The sequence below is a fragment of the Oncorhynchus kisutch genome, unplaced genomic scaffold (genome assembly GCF_002021735.2).
Source record: "Oncorhynchus kisutch isolate 150728-3 unplaced genomic scaffold, Okis_V2 scaffold727, whole genome shotgun sequence".
In the NCBI taxonomy this organism is placed as follows: domain Eukaryota; kingdom Metazoa; phylum Chordata; class Actinopteri; order Salmoniformes; family Salmonidae; genus Oncorhynchus; species Oncorhynchus kisutch.
The window spans coordinates 501,286-520,972 of record NW_022262672.1 but is presented as its reverse complement, the minus strand read 5'-3'; the positions used below and the strand labels follow the sequence as shown (position 1 = coordinate 520,972).

Here is a 19,687-nt window from a genome sequence, read left to right as displayed (position 1 = left end):
TGATCTGGAGGACTCACTAAACAGAGAACATCCCTGGTCATCCCTAGTGTCTCTGATCTGGCAGACTCACTAAACAGAGAACATCCCTGGTCATCCCTAGTGTCTCTGATCTGGAGGACTCACTAAACAGAGAACATCCCTGGTCATCCCTAGTGTCTCTGATCTGGAGGACTCACTAAACAGAGAACATCCCTACTGCCTCTGATCTGGAGGACTCACTAAACAGAGAACATCCCTGGTCATCCCTACTGCCTCTGATCTGGAGGACTCACTAAACAGAGAACATCCCTACTGCCTCTGATCTGGAGGACTCACTAAACAGAGAACATCCTTGGTCATCCCTACTGCCTCTGATCTGGCAGACTCACTAAACAGAGAACATCCCTAGTGCCTCTGATCTGGCAGACTCACTAAACAGAGAACATCCCTGGTCATCCCTAGTGCCTCTGATCTGGAGGACTCACATGGAGGCTGGTTATTACCACAGACATGGAAACTGTTTTACTGTCTAACTCTGGAATATCAGAGTTGAACACCTCCTGGTTATTAGTTGACTCCTCTCTGTCTCCTCTCTGTCTCTACCTCATTGTGTTACCAGATGTCCATTAGTCTAGTTGTCTCCTCTCTGACTCCTCTCTGTCTCCTCATTGTGTTACCAGATGTCCATTAGTCTAGTTGTCTCCTCTCTGTCTCCTCTCTGTCTCCACCTCATTGTGTTACCAGATGTCATTTAGTCTAGTTGTCTCCTCTCTGTCTCCTCTCTGTCTCCTCCTCATTGTGTTACCAGATGTCCATTAGTCTAGTTGTCTCCTCCCTGTCTCCTCTCTGTCTCCTCCTCATTGTGTTACCAGATGTCCATTAGTCTAGTTGTCTCCTCTCTGTCTCCTCTGTCTCCTCTCTGTCTCCACCTCATTGTGTTACCAGATGTCCATTAGTCTAGTTGACTCCTCTCTGTCTCCTCTCTGTCTCCTCTCTGTCTCCTCATTTTGTTACCAGATGTCCATTAGTCTAGTTGACTCCTCTCTGTCTCCTCTGTCTCCTCTCTGTCTCCTCATTGTGTTACCAGATGTCCATTAGTCTAGTTGTCTCCTCTCTGACTCCTCTCTGTCTCCTCCTCGTTGTGTTACCAGATGTCCATTAGTCTAGTTGTCTCCTCTCTGTCTCCTCATTGTGTTACCAGATGTCCATTAGTCTAGCTGTCTCCTCTCTGTCTCCTCCTCATTATGTTACCAGATGTCATTAGTCTAGTTGTCTCCTCTCTGTCTCCTCTCTGTCTCCTCATTGTGTTACCAGATGTCCATTAGTGTAGTTGTCTCCTCTCTGTCTCCTCTCTGTCTCCTCCTCATTGTGTTACCAGATGTCCATTAGTCTAGTTGTCTCCTCTCTGTCTCCTCATTGTGTTACCAGATGTCCATTAGTGTAGTTGTCTCCTCCTCATTGTGTTACCAGATGTCCATTAGTCTAGTTGTCTCCTCTCTGTCTCCTCATTGTGTTACCAGATGTCCATTAGTCTAGTTGTCTCCTCTCTGTCTCCTCATTATGTTACCAGATGTCCATTAGTCTAGTTGTCTCCTCTCTGTCTCCTCCTCATTGTGTTACCAGATGTCCATTAGTCTAGTTGACTCCTCTCTGTCTCCTCTCTGTCTCCTCTCTGTCTCCTCCTCATTGTGTTACCAGGTGTCCATTAGTCTAGTTGTCTCCTCTCTGTCTCCTCTCTGTCTCCTCGTTGTGTTACCAGATGTCCATTAGTCTAGTTGTCTCCTCTCTGTCTCCTCTCTGTCTCCTCATTATGTTACCAGATGTCCATTAGTCTAGGTTGTCTCCTCTCTGTCTCCTCGTTGTGTTACCAGATGTCCATTAGTCTAGTTGTCTCCTCTCTGTCTCCTCTGTCTCCTCCTCTCTGTCTCCTCTCTGTCTCCTCATTGTGTTACCAGATGTCCATTAGTCTAGTTGTCTCCTCTCTGTCTCCTCTCTGTCTCCTCCTCATTGTGTTACCAGATGTCCATTAGTCTAGTTGTCTCCTCTCTGTCTCCTCTCTGTCTCCTCATTGTGTTACCAGATGTCCATTAGTCTAGTTGTCTCCTCTCTGTCTCCTCATTATGTTACCAGATGTCCATTAGTCTAGTTGTCTCCTCATTGTGTTACTAGATGTCCATTAGTGTAGTTGTCTCCTCTCTGTCTCCTCTCTGTCTCCTCCTCATTGTGTTACCAGATGTCCATTAGTCTAGTTGTCTCCTCTCTGTCTCCTCTCTGTCTCCTCTCTGTCTCCTCTCTGTCTCCTCCTCATTGTGTTACCAGGTGTCCATTAGTCTAGTTGACTCCTCTCTGTCTCCTCTCTGTCTCCTCCTCATTGTGTTACCAGGTGTCCATTAGTCTAGTTGACTCCTCTCTGTCTCCTCTCTGTCTCCTCATTGTGTTACCAGATGTCCATTAGTCTAGTTGTCTCCTCTCTGTCTCCTCTCTGTCTCCTCATTGTGTTACCAGATGTCCATTAGTCTAGTTGTCTCCTCTCTGTCTCCTCTCTGTCTCCTCATTGTGTTACCAGATGTCCATTAGTCTAGTTGTCTCCTCTCTGTCTCCTCTCTGTCTCCTCCTCATTGTGTTACCAGATGTCCATTAGTCTAGTTGTCTCCTCTCTGTCTCCTCATTGTGTTACCAGATGTCCATTAGTCTAGTTGTCTCCTCTCTGTCTCCTCTCTGTCTCCTCATTGTGTTACCAGATGTCCATTAGTCTAGTTGTCTCCTCTCTGTCTCCTCATTGTGTTACCAGATGTCCATTAGTCTAGTTGTCTCCTCTCTGTCTCCTCTCTGTCTCCTCATTATGTTACCAGATGTCCATTAGTCTAGTTGTCTCCTCTCTGTCTCCTCTCTGTCTCCTCATTGTGTTACCAGATGTCCATTAGTCTAGTTGTCTCCTCTCTGTCTCCTCATTGTGTTACTAGATGTCCATTAGTGTAGTTGTCTCCTCTCTGTCTCCTCTCTGTCTCCTCCTCATTGTGTTACCAGATGTCCATTAGTCTAGTTGACTCCTCTCTGTCTCCTCTCTGTCTCCTCTCTATCTCCTCCTCATTGTGTTACCAGGTGTCCATTAGTCTAGTTGTCTCCTCTCTGTCTCCTCTCTGTCTCCTCTCTGTCTCCTCATTGTGTTACCAGATGTCCATTAGTCTAGTTGACTCCTCTCTGTCTCCTCTCTGTCTCCTCATTGTGTTACCAGATGTCCATTAGTCTAGTTTTCTCCTCTCTGTCTCCTCCTCATTGTGTTACCAGGTGTCCATTAGTCTAGTTGTCTCCTCTCTGTCTCCTCTCTGTCTCCTCATTGTGTTACTAGATGTCCATTAGTGTAGTTGTCTCCTCTCTGTCTCCTCCTCATTGTGTTACCAGGTGTCCATTAGTCTAGTTGTCTCCTCTCTGTCTCCTCCTCATTGTGTTACCAGATGTCCATTAGTCTAGTTGACTCCTCTCTGTCTCCTCTCTGTCTCCTCTCTGTCTCCTCCTCATTGTGTTACCAGGTGTCCATTAGTCTAGTTGACTCCTCTCTGTCTCCTCTCTGTCTCCTCCTCATTGTGTTACCAGGTGTCCATTAGTCTAGTTGACTCCTCTCTGTCTCCTCTCTGTCTCCTCATTGTGTTACCAGATGTCCATTAGTCTAGTTGACTCCTCTCTGTCTCCTCTCTGTCTCCTCATTGTGTTACCAGATGTCCATTAGTCTCGTTGTCTCCTCTCTGTCTCCTCTCTGTCTCCTCATTGTGTTACCAGATGTCCATTAGTCTAGTTGTCTCTTCTCTGTCTCCTCTCTGTCTCCTCATTGTGTTACCAGATGTCCATTAGTCTAGTTGTCTCCTCTCTGTCTCCTCTCTGTCTCCTCCTCATTGTGTTACCAGATGTCCATTAGTCTAGTTGACTCCTCTCTGTCTCCTCTCTGTCTCCTCATTGTGTTACCAGATGTCCATTAGTCTAGTTGTCTCCTCTCTGTCTCCTCTCTGTCTCCTCATTGTGTTACCAGATGTCCATTAGTCTAGTTGTCTCCTCTCTGTCTCCTCATTGTGTTACCAGATGTCCATTAGTCTAGTTGTCTCCTCTCTGTCTCCTCATTGTGTTACCAGATGTCCATTAGTCTAGTTGACTCCTCTCTGTCTCCTCATTGTGTTACCAGATGTCCATTAGTCTAGTTGTCTCTTCTCTGTCTCCTCTCTGTCTCCTCATTGTGTTACCAGATGTCCATTAGTCTAGTTGTCTCCTCTCTGTCTCCTCTCTGTCTCCTCCTCATTGTGTTACCAGATGTCCATTAGTCTAGTTGACTCCTCTCTGTCTCCTCTCTGTCTCCTCATTGTGTTACCAGATGTCCATTAGTCTAGTTGTCTCCTCTCTGTCTCCTCTCTGTCTCCTCATTGTGTTACCAGATGTCCATTAGTCTAGTTGTCTCCTCTCTGTCTCCTCATTGTGTTACCAGATGTCCATTAGTCTAGTTGTCTCCTCTCTGTCTCCTCATTGTGTTACCAGATGTCCATTAGTCTAGTTGACTCCTCTCTGTCTCCTCATTGTGTTACCAGATGTCCATTAGTCTAGTTGTCTCTTCTCTGTCTCCTCTCTGTCTCCTCATTGTGTTACCAGATGTCCATTAGTCTAGTTGTCTCCTCTCTGTCTCCTCTCTGTCTCCTCCTCATTGTGTTACCAGATGTCCATTAGTCTAGTTGTCTCCTCTCTGTCTCCTCTCTGTCTCCTCATTGTGTTACCAGATGTCCATTAGTCTAGTTGTCTCCTCTCTGTCTCCTCATTGTGTTACCAGATGTCCATTAGTCTAGTTGTCTCCTCTCTGTCTCCTCATTGTGTTACCAGATGTCCATTAGTCTAGTTGTCTCCTCTCTGTCTCCTCTCTGTCTCCTCATTGTGTTACCAGACGTCCATTAGTCTAGTTGTCTCCTCTCTGTCTCCTCATTGTGTTACCAGATGTCCATTAGTCTAGTTGTCTCCTCTCTGTCTCCTCATTGTGTTACCAGATGTCCATTAGTCTAGTTGTAGTAATAGTAGTAATCTCCTCCATGCCTCTTCTTCACAGCTGCTTTATGTGACACATGTTTGCCTTTCTGAGCTTTCATTAGCTTTGATTATTTGATAATTCCCCATACAATTAGTTTCATTCAAACCCCATTTTTAAAAACTCTGTTTTACAATACAATCACTCTCATTATGCCTCCATGATTAACAACGTAGTGAATAGCTGCATCAACGTGAAGTGGAGTGTAACGCCACAGACAGGCAGACAGACAGACAGGCAGACAGACAGACAGACAGACAGACAGGGAGACAGACAGACAGACAGACAGACAGACAGACAGACAGACAGACAGACAGACAGACAGACAGGCAGACAAACCGGCAGACAAACCGGCAGACAGACAGACAGCCAGACAGACAGACAGACAGACAGACAAACCGGCAGACAGACAGCCAGACAGACAGACAGGCAGGCAGACAGACAGCCAGACAGACAGACATGCAGACAGACAGACAGGCAGACAGGCAGGCAGACAGACAGGCAGGCAGACAGACAAACCGGCAGACAAACCGGCAGACAGACAGACAGACAGCCAGGCAGACAGACAGACAGACAGACAAACCGGCAGACAGACAGCCAGACAGCCAGACAGACAGTCAGTCAGACAAACCGGCAGACAGGCAGACAGACAGACAGGCAGGCAGGCAGACAGGCAGGCAAACATACAGCCAAGCAATGAGACAGCCAGGCACATAGACAGCCAGACAGACAGGCAGACAGACATATAGACAGACAGGCAGACAGACAGACAGGCAGACAGACAGACAGACAGCCAAACAGACAAACAGACAAACCGGCAGACAGAGACAGACAGACAGACAGACAGGCAGCCAGACAGACAGACAGACAGACAGACAGACAGACAGACAGGCAGGCAGGCAGACAGACAGCCAGACATATAGACAGGCAGACAGACAGACAGACAGACAGACAGACAGGCAGCGAGACAGACAGACAGACAGACAGGCAGGCAGGCAGACAGACAGCCAGACATATAGACAGGCAGACAGACAGACAGGCAGACAGGCAGCCAGACAGACAGACAGACAGGCAGCGAGACAGACAGGCAGGCAGGCAGACAGACAGCCAGACATATAGACAGGCAGACAGACAGGCAGACAGGCAGACAGACAGACAGACAGGCAGACAGGCAGACAGGCAGCCAGACAGGCAGCCAGACAGGCAGCCAGACAGGCAGCCAGACAGCCAGCCAGACAGCCAGGCAGACAGACAGACAGACAGACAGACAGACAGACAGACAGACAGACAGACAGACAGACAGGCAGCCAGACAGACAGAGTGCTCGTTTCCGTTTGTTTTGTTTCGCGTCTCTTCTTGTGTTCACAGCAGAACGTGCCTCAGAGCCATACAGAGAACTGGTAATCCGTTTAATTGGAAAGCTTGTTCGTTTAGAGTAATAATTTATCTGTTAACTCATGACCGAGCAGACAGGCCTTTCAACATTGTTCTCCAGCACTGAAACACCACACAGCTTGGAGGTGGAAAAGAACACATCAGGGATATCAACAGGAAAGTTGTCGTTATGTTTACCTTCTCAATCCTCTCATTGTTGTGATTTGTATTTACCAACAAGATGGAATCGCAGTCTAGCCAGCCAACGTTCCCCAATCACCATGGGAACAGGACTTTGTAAGTGTTAAAGGATAAACATGTCAGAGAAGTCATGTAGGATCAAAGACATGCTAAGTGATCTGCTCTCCCGCTGTGTTAGTCTGTATCTCTCCTGCTGTGTTAGTATGTATCTCTGTGTTACAGTACGTATCTCTGTGTTACAGTACGTATCTCTGTGTTACAGTACGTATCTCTGTGTTACAGTCTGTATCTCTGTGTTACAGTCTGTATCTCTGTGTTACAGTCTGTATCTCTGTGTTACAGTCTGTATCTCTGTGTTACAGTACGTATCTCTGTGTTACAGTACGTATCTCTGTGTTACAGTTTATCTCTGTGTTACAGTCTGTATCTCTGTGTTACGGTCTGTATCTCTGTGTTACAGTCTGTATCTCTGTGTTACAGTCTGTATCTCTGTGTTACGGTCTGTATCTCTGTGTTACAGTACGTATCTCTGTGTTACGGTCTGTATCTCTGTGTTACAGTACGTATCTCTGTGTTACAGTACGTATCTCTGTGTTACAGTACGTATCTCTGTGTTACAGTCTGTATCTCTGTGTTACAGTCTGTATCTCTGTGTTACAGTCTGTATCTCTGTGTTACAGTCTGTATCTCTCCCGCTGTGTTACAGTATGTATCTCTCCTGCTGTGTTACAGTCTGTATCTCTCCCGCTGTGTTACAGTCTGTATCTCTCCCGCTGTGTTACAGTCTGTATCTCTCCCGCTATCTCTCCTGCAGTGTTAGTCTGTATCTCTCCCGCTGTGTTAGTCTGTATCTCTCCTGCTGTGTTACAGTCTGTATCTCTCCTGCTGTGTTAGTCTGTATCTCTCCTGCTGTGTTAGTATCTATCTCTCCCGCTGTGTTAGTCTGTATCTCTCCTGCTGTGTTAGTATCTATCTCTCCCGCTGTGTTAGTCTGTATCTCTCCCGCTGTGTTAGTCTGTATCTCTCCTGCTGTGTTACAGTCTGTATCTCTCCTGCTGTGTTAGTCTGTATCTCTCCTGCTGTGTTAGTATCTATCTCTCCCGCTGTGTTAGTCTGTATCTCTCCTGCTGTGTTAGTATCTATCTCTCCCGCTGTGTTAGTCTGTATCTCTCCCGCTGTGTTAGTCTGTATCTCTCCTGCTGTGTTACAGTCTGTATCTCTGTGTTACAGTATGTATCTCTCCCGCTGTGTTACAGTCTGTATCTCTCCCGCTGTGTTACAGTCTTATCTCTCCCGCTGTGTTACATTCTGTATCTCTGTGTTACAGTATGTATCTCTCCCGCTGTGTTACAGTATGTATCTCTCCCGCTGTGTTACAGTCTGTATCTCTCCCGCTGTGTTACAGTCTGTATCTCTCCCGCTGTGTTACAGTCTGTATCTCTCCTGCTGTGTTACAGTCTGTATCTCTCCCGCTGTGTTACAGTCTGTATCTCTCCTGCTGTGTTACAGTCTGTATCTCTGTGTTACAGTCTGTATCTCTCCTGCTGTGTTACAGTCTGTATCTCTCCTGCTGTGTTACAGTCTGTATCTCTGTGTTACAGTCTGTATCTCTGTGTTACAGTCTGTATCTCTGTGTTACAGTCTGTATCTCTCCCGCTGTGTTACAGTCTGTATCTCTCCTGCTGTGTTACAGTCTGTATCTCCCCTGCTGTGTTACAGTCTGTATCTCTGTGTTACAGTCTGTATCTCTCCCGCTGTGTTACAGTCTGTATCTCTGTGTTACGGTCTGTATCTCTCCCGCTGTGTTATAGTCTGTATCTCTCCTGCTGTGTTACAGTCTGTATCTCTGTGTTACAGTCTGTATCTCTCCCGCTATGTTACAGTCTGTATCTCTCCTGCTGTGTTAGTCTGTATCTCTCCCGCTGTGTTACAGTCTGTATCTCTCCCGCTGTGTTACAGTCTGTATCTCTCCTGCTGTGTTACAGTCTGTATCTCTCCCGCTGTGTTACAGTCTGTATCTCTCCCGCTGTGTTAGTCTGTATCTCTCCCGCTGTGTTACAGTCTGTATCTCTCCCGCTGTGTTACAGTCTGTATCTCTCCCGCTGTGTTACAGTCTGTATGTCTCCTGCTGTGTTACAGTCTGTATCTCTCCCGCTGTGTTACAGTCTGTATCTCTCCCCCTGTGTTACAGTCTGTATCTCTCCTGCTGTGTTACAGTACGTATCTCTCCCGCTGTGTTACAGTCTGTATCTCTCCTGCTGTGTTAGTCTGTATCTCTCCCGCTGTGTTACAGTCTGTATCTCTCCCGCTGTGTTACAGTCTGTATCTCTCCCACTGTGTTACAGTCTGTATCTCTCCCGCTGTGTTACAGTCTGTATCTATCCCGCTGTGTTACATTATGTATCTCTCCCGCTGTGTTACAGTCTGTATCTCTCCTGCTGTGTTAGTCTGTATCTCTCCCGCTGTGTTACAGTCTGTATCTCTCCTGCTGTGTTAGTCTGTATCTCTCCCGCTGTGTTACAGTCTGTATCTCTCCTGCTGTGTTACAGTCTGTATCTCTCCCGCTGTGTTACAGTCTGTATCTCTCCTGCTGTGTTACAGTCTGTATCTCTCCTGCTGTGTTACAGTCTGTATCTCTCCCGCTGTGTTAGTCTGTATCTCTCCCGCTGTGTTAGTCTGTATCTCTCCCGCTGTGTTAGTCTGTATCTCTCCCGCTGTGTTACAGTCTGTGTTACACTCTTTCTGTCAGAGTACAACAGATCTCACTCCTCTTTCTGTCGGAGCACAACAGATCTCACTCCTCTTTCTGTCGGAGTACAACAGATCTCACTCCTCTTTCTGTCAGAGTACAACAGATCTCACTCCTCTTTCTGTCAGAGTACAACAGATTTCCGTCCCAGACAGAACAGTGTTTCCCTACAGAACAAAGATGTTCCTCTTTTGGCTCAGTCTACAACTGATGATTCCTACAGAATCAGAACACAGGGAACCGTAACCCGTCTCCATCTGACAGATTACTGAACCCTGAATTTTGTGAGCTCCGTAACCCGTCTCCACTCTATTCCCTATTTAGTGAGCTCCGTAACCCGTCTCCACTCTATTCCCTATTTAGTGAGCTCCGTAACCCGTCTCCACTCTATTCCCTATTTAGTGAGCTCCGTAACCTGTCTCCACCCTATTCCCTATTTAGTGAGCTCCGTAACCTGTCTCCACCCTATTCCCTATTTAGTGAGCTCCGTAACCCGTCTCCACTCTATTCCCTATTTAGTGAGCTCCGTAACCTGTCTCCACCCTATTCCCTATTTAGTGAGCTCCGTAACCCGTCTCCACCCTATTCCCTATTTAGTGAGCTCCGTAACCCGTCTCCACCCTATTCCCTATTTAGTGAGCTCCGTAACCCGTCTCCACCCTATTCCCTATTTAGTGTGCTCCGTAACCCGTCTCCACTCTATTCCCTATTTAGTGAGCTCCGTAACCTGTCTCCACTCTATTCCCTATTTAGTGCGCTCCGTAACCCGTCTCCACCCTATTCCCTATTTAGTGCGCTCCGTAACCCGTCTCCACTCTATTCCCTATTTAGTGCGCTCCGTAACCCGTCTCCACTCTATTCCCTATTTAGTGAGCTCCGTAACCCGTCTCCACTCTATTCCCTATTTAGTGAGCTCCGTAACCTGTCTCCACTCTATTCCCTATTTAGTGAGCTCCGTAACCTGTCTCCACTCTATTCCCTATTTAGTGAGCTCTGTAACCTGTCTCCACCCTATTCCCTATTTAGTGAGCTCCGTAACCTGTCTCCACCCTATTCCCTATTTAGTGAGCTCCGTAACCCGTCTCCACTCTATTCCCTATTTAGTGAGCTCCGTAACCTGTCTCCACCCTATTCCCTATTTAGTGAGCTCCGTAACCTGTCTCCACTCTATTCCCTATTTAGTGAGCTCCGTAACCTGTCTCCACTCTATTCCCTATTTAGTGAGCTCTGTAACCTGTCTCCACCCTATTCCCTATTTAGTGAGCTCCGTAACCTGTCTCCACCCTATTCCCTATTTAGTGAGCTCCGTAACCCGTCTCCACTCTATTCCCTATTTAGTGAGCTCCGTAACCTGTCTCCACCCTATTCCCTATTTAGTGAGCTCCGTAACCTGTCTCCACTCTATTCCCTATTTAGTGAGCTCCGTAACCTGTCTCCACCCTATTCCCTATTTAGTGAGCTCCGTAACCTGTCTCCACTCTATTCCCTATTTAGTGAGCTCCGTAACCTGTCTCCACCCTATTCCCTATTTAGTGAGCTCCGTAACCTGTCTCCACTCTATTAATTTAGCAGAAAATCTTGTTCTAAAGTATTGCGCTTTAAAAGGGGGAATGGGGTGCCATTTTGGGATGAGCCCTCTGTGTTAAATGGTCCTTTTGTCTCTCCATATTCTCTCTCTGGCCATTCAAGTCATTGAGCACTAGGCCTGGTTGGCTGTGTCTCTGTCTGCGTTCAGCAGTGTTCAGTCTGTAGTCAGCAGATCCAGCTAATTTCACTGCTGCTATGTCTCAATCAGACCTGGTGTTCACATCCCAGAGATAATGATCCTGAAACATTGAGGCATCTGGGCCACAAAGAGCATGCATCCCAAATGGAGTACTATTCCCTATGTAGTACACTACATTGGACCAGAACTCAATAGGCCCTAAAGGGAATAGAGGGCCATTTGGGAGGCATCCAGAGAATGGACCAAAGAGCTAATGTGTGATTGTCTCTCTCAGTAAAATAAATGGTATTTCTCATGGCTCGCTTCACTCTGATTAGAAAACATGGTCTCCGGTGCCAGAACGTTTCACCGTCAAATCCCAGCAGCAGAAGATGACTTTTCCTCTTCCATTATGTTGCCCTCTGTAATTACACACGTCTTTCCCCATCTCTGATCATCTCTCTGCTAATGTCACCATCTCTGATCATCTCTCTGCTAATGTCACCATCTCTGATCAGCTCTCTGCTAAATGTCACCATCTCTGATCAGCTCTCTGCTAATGTCACCATCTCTGATCAGCTCTCTGCTAATGTCACCATCTCTGATCAGCTCTCTGCTAATGTCACCATCTCTGATCATCTCTCTGCTAATGTCACCATCTCTGATCATCTCTCTGCTAATGTCACCATCTCTGATCATCTCTCTGCTAATGTCACCATCTCTGATCATCTCTCTGCTAATGTCACCATCTCTGATCATCTCTCTGCTAATGTCACCATCTCTGATCATCTCTCTGCTAATGTCACCATCTCTGATCATCTCTCTGCTAATGTCACCATCTCTGAACAGCTCTCTGCTAATGTCACCATCTCTGAACAGCTCTCTGCTAATGTCACCATCTCTGATCAGCTCTCTGCTAATGTCACCATCTCTGATCATCTCTCTGCTAATGTCACCATCTCTGATCATCTCTCTGCTAATGTCACCATCTCTGATCATCTCTCTGCTAATGTTATTGTCCCTGACTACGACTACTACTACTACTCTGTTAATCCCTGACTGTTAGCTGTTAGCTGCTGATCTACTGCTCTGTTTCTCTGTTAGCTGTTAGCTGCTGATCTACTGCTCTGTTTCTCTGTTAGCTGTTAGCTGCTGTTCTACTGCTCTGTTTCTCTGTTAGCTGTTAGCTGCTGATCTACTGCTCTGTTTCTCTGTTAGCTGTTAGCTGCTGATCTACTGCTCTGTTTCTCTGTTAGCTGTTAGCTGCTGTTCTACTGCTCTGTTTCTCTGTTAGCTGTTGTTCTACTGCTCTGTTTCTCTGTTAGCTGTTAGCTGCTGATCTACTGCTCTGTTTCTCTGTTAGCTGTTAGCTGCTATCTACTGCTCTGTTTTTCTGCTAGCTGCTGATCTACTGCTCTGTTTTTCTGTTAGCTTCTGATCTACTGCTCTGTTTCTCTGTTAGCTGTTAGCTGCTGATCTACTGCTCTGTTTCTCTGTTAGCTGTTAGCTGCTATCTACTGCTCTGTTTTTCTGTTAGCTTCTGATCTACTGCTCTGTTTCTCTGTTAGCTGTTAGCTGCTGTTTTGTTTACAGCCTTGTGGTGAGGGATCACATATATAAACACAGATCTCAATCAACTCTGTGTGGTTCATTTTCCTCACATCACACATGCTATGCGGCAAAGCCCTGTCAAGCGTGAACAAACAGTGAAATGTTGATCCCAGTCAGCTTGGGTAACACTGCAAACGTGTATCTCTGTGTGAGGCGCTGTATCTGTGTCGTCTAGAGAGTGGTGGTCTCCACGGTCGGCCACAGAGCAGTTCATGCACATCACTCTAGAGACCTGGCTGTGTTTTGTTCTGAAGTGTTGTCGCCAGTCTTCATTAGCAGTCTGCTGGCAACGTAGCAGGGAACACTTACTGTGGTCCTCTCTTCTGACTTTGGTGCCAGTGCACACCAACACACTGTCCAGACAGTCTCTGCACTGAGACAGAGAAGGCATCAATGTCCCATTTAACCTCATACTAATTCACCACTTCATTATCTAGAATGTAAAATGATTATTAGCCAGCTTAGTTGGTTTCACGTTGTGTCGTTTCTTCTCGTGTGTCTGAGCACTGTGGGCCTCAGGCCCCATTCTGTTTCAGTCTCTCTCTCTCTTCTGTCTGTCCTGGGAATATCGAATGACAGGAGAGACTTGATCAAACCTCTGCCTTTTGGGGGCTTGACTTGACTCCTGCTCGGTGGCAGCAAGCTCTGTTGATGTGTATAACAGCCATGCTCCCTGTCTGTCTGTCCATCTCCCTCAGGAGTCTTTCTGTCCCTTAGGTGTCTGTCTGTCCCTCTCCTCCAGGTATTAACTGTCTGTCTCTCTCTACCCAGGTGAACACCTGCGTGTGTGTCCCTCTCCTCCAGGTATTAACTGTCTGTCTCTCTCTACCCAGGTGAACACCTGTCTGTCTGTCCCTCTCCTCCAGATATTAACTCTCTGTCTCCCTCTACCCAGGTGAACACCTGTCTGTCTGTTCCTCTCCTCCAGGTATTAACTGTCTGTCTCTCTCTACCCAGGTGAACACCTGCGTGTGTGTCCTCAGGGCTACACCTGTTGTACGTCCGACATGGAGGAGAAACTGGGGCAGCAGAGCAAGCTGGAGTTTGAGAACCTGGTGGAGGACACCAGTCAATCACTCAGGACAACCTTGGTGTCCAGACATCAACAGTTTGACGGTAAGACAAACAGCTAGCTGGGTTTCTTGTCTGTCATTGTGTGTCCTGAGCTCCATAGCAGAAGGTGGAGCTTTATTTTGGATGCCAGCTGACTCTATTGCTGTTATTATATACAGTAGTAGTTGGTACAAAGTGGATGTTATTGGAAACGCCCCGCCTATCTAGTGACGGGGGAAACACTGAGTTGTGAACCCTGATGTGTCTGTCAAATAGAGCTGATGACCTCACTGGCCAGAGTCTAGTTCCTCACACCATGAATCTGTTGTACCGCTACCTCACACCATGAATCTGTTGTACTGCTACCTCACACCATGAATCTGTTGTACCTCACACCATGAATCTGTTGTACCTCACACCATGAATCTGTTGTACTGCTACCTCACACCATGAATCTGTTGTACCGCTACCTCACACCATGAATCTGTTGTACTGCTACCTCACACCATGAATCTGGTGTACTTCACACCATGAATCTGTTGTACCTCACACCATGAATCTGTTGTACTGCTACCTCACACCATGAATCTGTTGTACTGCTACCTCACACCATGAATCTGTTGTACTTCACACCATGAATCTGTTGTACCTCACACCATGAATCTGTTGTACTGCTACCTCACACCATGAATCTGTTGTACTGCTACCTCACACCATGAATCTGTTGTACCTCACACCATGAATCTGTTGTACTGCTACCTCACACCATGAATCTGTTGTACCTCACACCATGAATCTGTTGTACCTCACACCATGAATCTGTTGTACCTCACACCATGAATCTGTTGTACCTCACACCATGAATATGTTGTACCTCACACCATGAATCTGTTCTACTGCTACCTCACACCATGAATCTGTTGTACCTCACACCATGAATCTGTTGTACTGCTACCTCACACTGTTTTCATATTATCACTGAGGAAAGGTACCAGCACAGCAAGCTGATCATATTAACATGCTGTTTGGTGACTATGCTGTTACTGGGAATGGGCTGTGGGTTGATACAAAGGGGGCTGAATGGTAACAGACTGATTTGGGCCGGCTGCTACATTGGCCTGCTACAGTGAATGGTAGCAGACTGATTTGGGCCGCCTGCTAATTTGGCCTGCTACAGTGAATGGTAACAGACTGCTTTGGGCCGGCTGCTACATTGGCCTGCTACAGTGAATGGTAACAGACTGATTTGGGCCGGCTGCTACAGTGAATGGTAACAGACTGATTTGGGCCGGCTGCTACAGTGAATGGTAACAGACTGCTTTGGGCCGGCTGCTACATTGGCCTGCTACAGTGAATGGTAACAGACTGCTTTGGGCCGGCTGCTACGTTGGCCTGCTACAGTGAATGGTAACAGACTGATTTGGGCCGGCTGCTACATTGGCCTGCTACAGTGAATGGCAACAGACTGATTTGGGCCGGCTGCTACAGTGAATGGTAACAGACTGCTTTGGGCCGGCTGCTACATTGGCCTGCTACAGTGAATGGTAACAGACTGATTTGGGCCGGCTGCTACGTTGGCCTGCTACAGTGAATGGTAACAGACTGCTTTGTGCCGGCTGCTACAGTGAATGGTAACAGACTGCTTTGGGCCGGCTGCTACATTAGCCTGCTACAGTGAATGGTAACAGACTGCTTTGGGCCGGCTGCTACATTGGCCTGCTACAGTGAATGGTAACAGACTGCTTTGGGCCGGCTGCTACGTTGGCCTGCTACAGTGAATGGTAACAGACTGATTTGGGCCGGCTGCTACGGCCTGCTACAGTGAATGGTAACAGACTGATTTGGGCCGGCTGCTACAGTGAATGGCTAACAGACTGCTTTGGGCCGGCTGCTACGTTGGCCTGCTACAGTGAATGGTAACAGTCTGCTTTGGGCCGGCTGCTACATTAGCCTGCTACAGTGAATGGTAACAGACTCATTTGGGCCGGCTGCTACATTAGCCTGCTACAGTGAATGGTAACAGACTGCTTTGGGCCGGCTGCTACATTAGCCTGCTACAGTGAATGGTAACAGACTGATTTGGGCCGGCTGCTACATTAGCCTGCTACAGTGAATGGTAACAGACTGATTTGGGCCGGCTGCTACATTAGCCTGCTACAGTGAATGGTAACAGACTGCTTTGGGCCGGCTGCTACAGTGAATGGTAACAGACTGATTTGGGCCGGCTGCTACATTAGCCTGCTACAGTGAATGGTACCAGGGATAAAAGCATCTTCTTTAAAGGACTAGCTGCCACCAGGTCATTAATACGGAGCAGGAGGAGGACATGAATAAGTGAGGGCGTTGGGGAAGGGGATTTACTGCTGGTACATAACATGTGGGATCGTCCACGGCTGTTTCCTCCACCTCCCAGAGACACTTTTAGCTTTAGCAGTAAAAAAATAACACACTCGGGCTGTCTCAAATGGCACACTATGCCCTATATAGTGCACTACTTTAGACCAGGACCCTATATAGTGCACTACTTTAGACCAGGACCCTATATAGTGCACTACTTTAGACCAGGACCCTATATAGTGCACTACTTTAGACCAGGACCCTATATCAAATCAAATCAAATTAGATTTGTCACATACACATGGTTAGCAGATGTTAATGCGAGTGTAGCGAAATGCTTGTGCTTCTAGTTCAGACAATGCAGTAATAACCAACGAGTAATCTAACCTAACAATTCCATAACGACTACCTTATAGACACAAGTGTAAGGGGATAAAGAATATGTACATAAAGATATATGAATGAGTGATGGTACAGAGCGGCATAGGCAAGATACAGTAGATGATATCGAGTACAGTATAACATATGAGATGAGTATGTAAACAAAGTGGCATAGTTAAAGTGGCTAGTGATACATGTATTACATAAGGATGCAGTAGATGATATAGAGTACAGTATATACGTATACATGTGAGATGAATAATGTAGGGTATGTAAACATTATATTAGGTAGCATTGTTAAAGTGGCTAGTGATATATTTTACATCAATTCCCATCAATTCCCATTATTAAAGTGGCTGGAGTTGAGTCAGTGTGTTGGCAGCAGCCACTCAATGTTAGTGGTGGCTGTTTAATAGTCTGATGGCCTTGAGATAGAAGCTGTTTTTCAGTCTCTCGGTCCCAGCTTTGATGCACCTGTACTGACCTCGCCTTCTGGATGATAGCGGGGTGAACAGGCAGTGGCTCGGGTGGTTGTTGTCCTTGATGATCTTTTTGGCCTTTCTGTGACATCGGGTGGTGTAGGTGTCCTGGAGGGCAGGTAGTTTGCCCCCGGTGATGCGTTGTGCAGACCTCACTACCCTCTGGAGAGCCTTACGGTTGTGGGCGGAGCAGTTGCCGTACCAGGCGGTGATACAGCCCGACAGGATGCTCTCGATTGTGCATCTGTAGAAGTTTGTGAGTGCTTTTGGTGACAATTTCTTCAGCCTCCTGAGGTTGAAGAGGCGCTGCTGCGCCTTCTTCACGATGCTGTCTGTGTGGGTGGACCAATTCAGTTTGTCTGTGATGTGTACGCCGAGGAACTTAAAACTTACTACCCTCTCCACTACTGTTCCATCGATATGGATAGGGGGGTGTTCCCTCTGCTGTTTCCTGAAGTCCACAATCATCTCCTTAGTTTTGTTGACGTTGAGTGTGAGGTTATTTTCCTGACACCACACTCCGAGGGCCCTCACCTCCTCCCTGTAGGCCGTCTCGTCGTTGTTGGTAATCAAGCCTACCACTGTTGTGTCGTCCGCAAACTTGATGATTGAGTTGGAGGCGTGTGTGGCTACGCAGTCGTGGGTGAATCAAATCAAATCAAATTTATTTATATAGCCCTTTGTACATCAGCTGATATCTCAAAGTGCTGTACAGAAACCCAGCCTAAAACCCCAAACAGCAAGCAATGCAGGTGTAGAAGCACGGTGGCTAGGAAAAACTCCCTAGAAAGGCCAATACCTAGGAAGAAACCTAGAGAGGAACCAGGCTATGAGGGGTGGCCAGTCCTCTTCTGGCTGTGCCGGGTGGAGATTATAACAGAACATGGCCAAGATGTTCAAATGTTCATAAATGACCAGCATGGTCGAATAATAATAAGGCAGAACAGTTGAAACTGGAGCAGCAGCACGGTCAGATGGACTGGGGACAGCAAGGAGTCATCATGTCAGGTAGTCCATCTTGTTTTCGAGTTGCTGTGCGTTTTGTTGCCAACCTTTTAATTTTTTTTGTTTTTGAAAGTTTCTGTCGGCTGAATGAGCGGTTGAGCGTTCCAAACTGCATTTCTTCCAGAAACCGTGAGAAAGTTGTCCGGCTGCGGGGACTGGCTGCGGGGATTTACACTACTATCTGTACTTACTGGTGGCACAGACGCTGTTTCATCCTTTCCTACACTGAAATTACCCTTGCCTAACGATTGCGTCTGAAGCTGGGCTTGCAGCACAGCTATCCTCGCCGTAAGGCGAGTACAGCGACTGCAATTAGAAGGCATCATGTTAATGTTACTACTTAGCTTCGGCTGTTGGAGGTCCTGACGAATCATGTCCAGATAAAGCGTCCGGAGTGAAAAAGTTGAGGGAAAAAAATATATATATATAAACGGTAATTAAAAAGTAAAAACCGTAAAGTTGTCAGGTAGCAAAGTAAAATAGGTTGGCAACAAAACGCACAGCAACTCGAAAACAAGTCTGCAAGTTGTGACCGGAAATGACGTCAACACAAACAGGAGCTGTACTCTCACTAACCGTATTAGTTATGACGTGAATCTAGTTCATATTTTTTTTAGTTATGACGTGAATCTCGTTTATATTTTTGAACAGGGAGTACAGGAGAGGGCTCAGAACACACCCTTGTGGGGCCCCAGTGTTGAGGATCAGCGGGGTGGAGATGTTGTTGCCTACCCTCACCACCTGGGGGCGGCCCGTCAGGAAGTCCAGTACCCAGTTGCACAGGGCGGGGTCTCGAGGGTCTCCCAGGGTCTCGAGCTTGATGACGAGCTTGGAGGGCACTATGGTGTTGAATGCCGAGCTGTAGTCGATGAACAGCATTCTCACATAGGTATTCCTCTTGTCCAGATGGGTTAGGGCAGTGTGCAGTGTGGTTGAGATTGCATCGTCTGTGGACCTATTTGGGCGGTAAGCAAATTGGAGTGGGTCTAGGGTGTCAGGTAGGGTGGAGGTGATATGGTCCTTGACTAGTCTCTCAAAGCACTTCATGATGACGGAAGTGAGTGCTACGGGGCGGTAGTCATTTAGCTCAGTTACCTTAGCTTTCTTGGGAACAGGAACAATGGTGGCCCTCTTGAAGCATGTGGGAACAACAGACTGGGATAGGGATTGATTGAATATGTCCGTAAACACACCAGCCAGCTGGTCTGCGCATGCTCTGAGGGCGTGGCTGGGGATGCCATCTGGGCCTGCAGCCTTGCGAGGGTTGACATGTTTAAATGTTTTCCTCACGTCGGCTGCAGTGAAGGAGAGTCCGCATGTTTTGGTTGCTGGCCGTGTCCGTGGCACTGTATTGTCCTCAAAGCGGGCAAAAAAGTTATTTAGTCTGCCTGGGAGCAAGACATCCTGTTCCGTGACGGTGCTGGTTTTCGTTTTGTAATCCGTGATTGACTGTAGACCCTGCCACATACCTCTTGTGTCTGAGCCGTTGAATTGAAATTCTACTTTGTCTCTATACTGACGCTTAGCTTGTTTGATTGCCTTGCGGAGGGAATAGCTACACTGTTTGTATTCGGTCATGTTTCCGGTCACCTTGCCCTGATTAAAAGCAGTGGTTCGCGCTTTCAGTTTCACGCGAATGCTGCCATCAATCCACGGTTTCTGGTTTGGGAATGTTTTAATCGTTGCTATGGGAACGACATCTTCAACGCACATTCTAATGAACTCGCTCACCGAATCAGCGTATTCGTCAATGTTGT

The 19,687-nt window shown here is 47.1% G+C and overlaps 1 protein-coding gene across 1 annotated transcript in view; it reads left to right on the top strand.

Annotated features, from left to right (window-relative positions):
- The window catches only part of LOC109885592 (glypican-6-like), a 434,345-nt gene that overhangs the window by 58,462 nt on the left and 356,196 nt on the right, over positions 1-19,687 (top strand). The window contains exon 2 of the mRNA XM_031816008.1: positions 13,633-13,791. Coding sequence (XP_031671868.1) covers positions 13,633-13,791 — 159 coding nt within the window. The remainder of the gene's footprint in view (positions 1-13,632; positions 13,792-19,687) is intronic.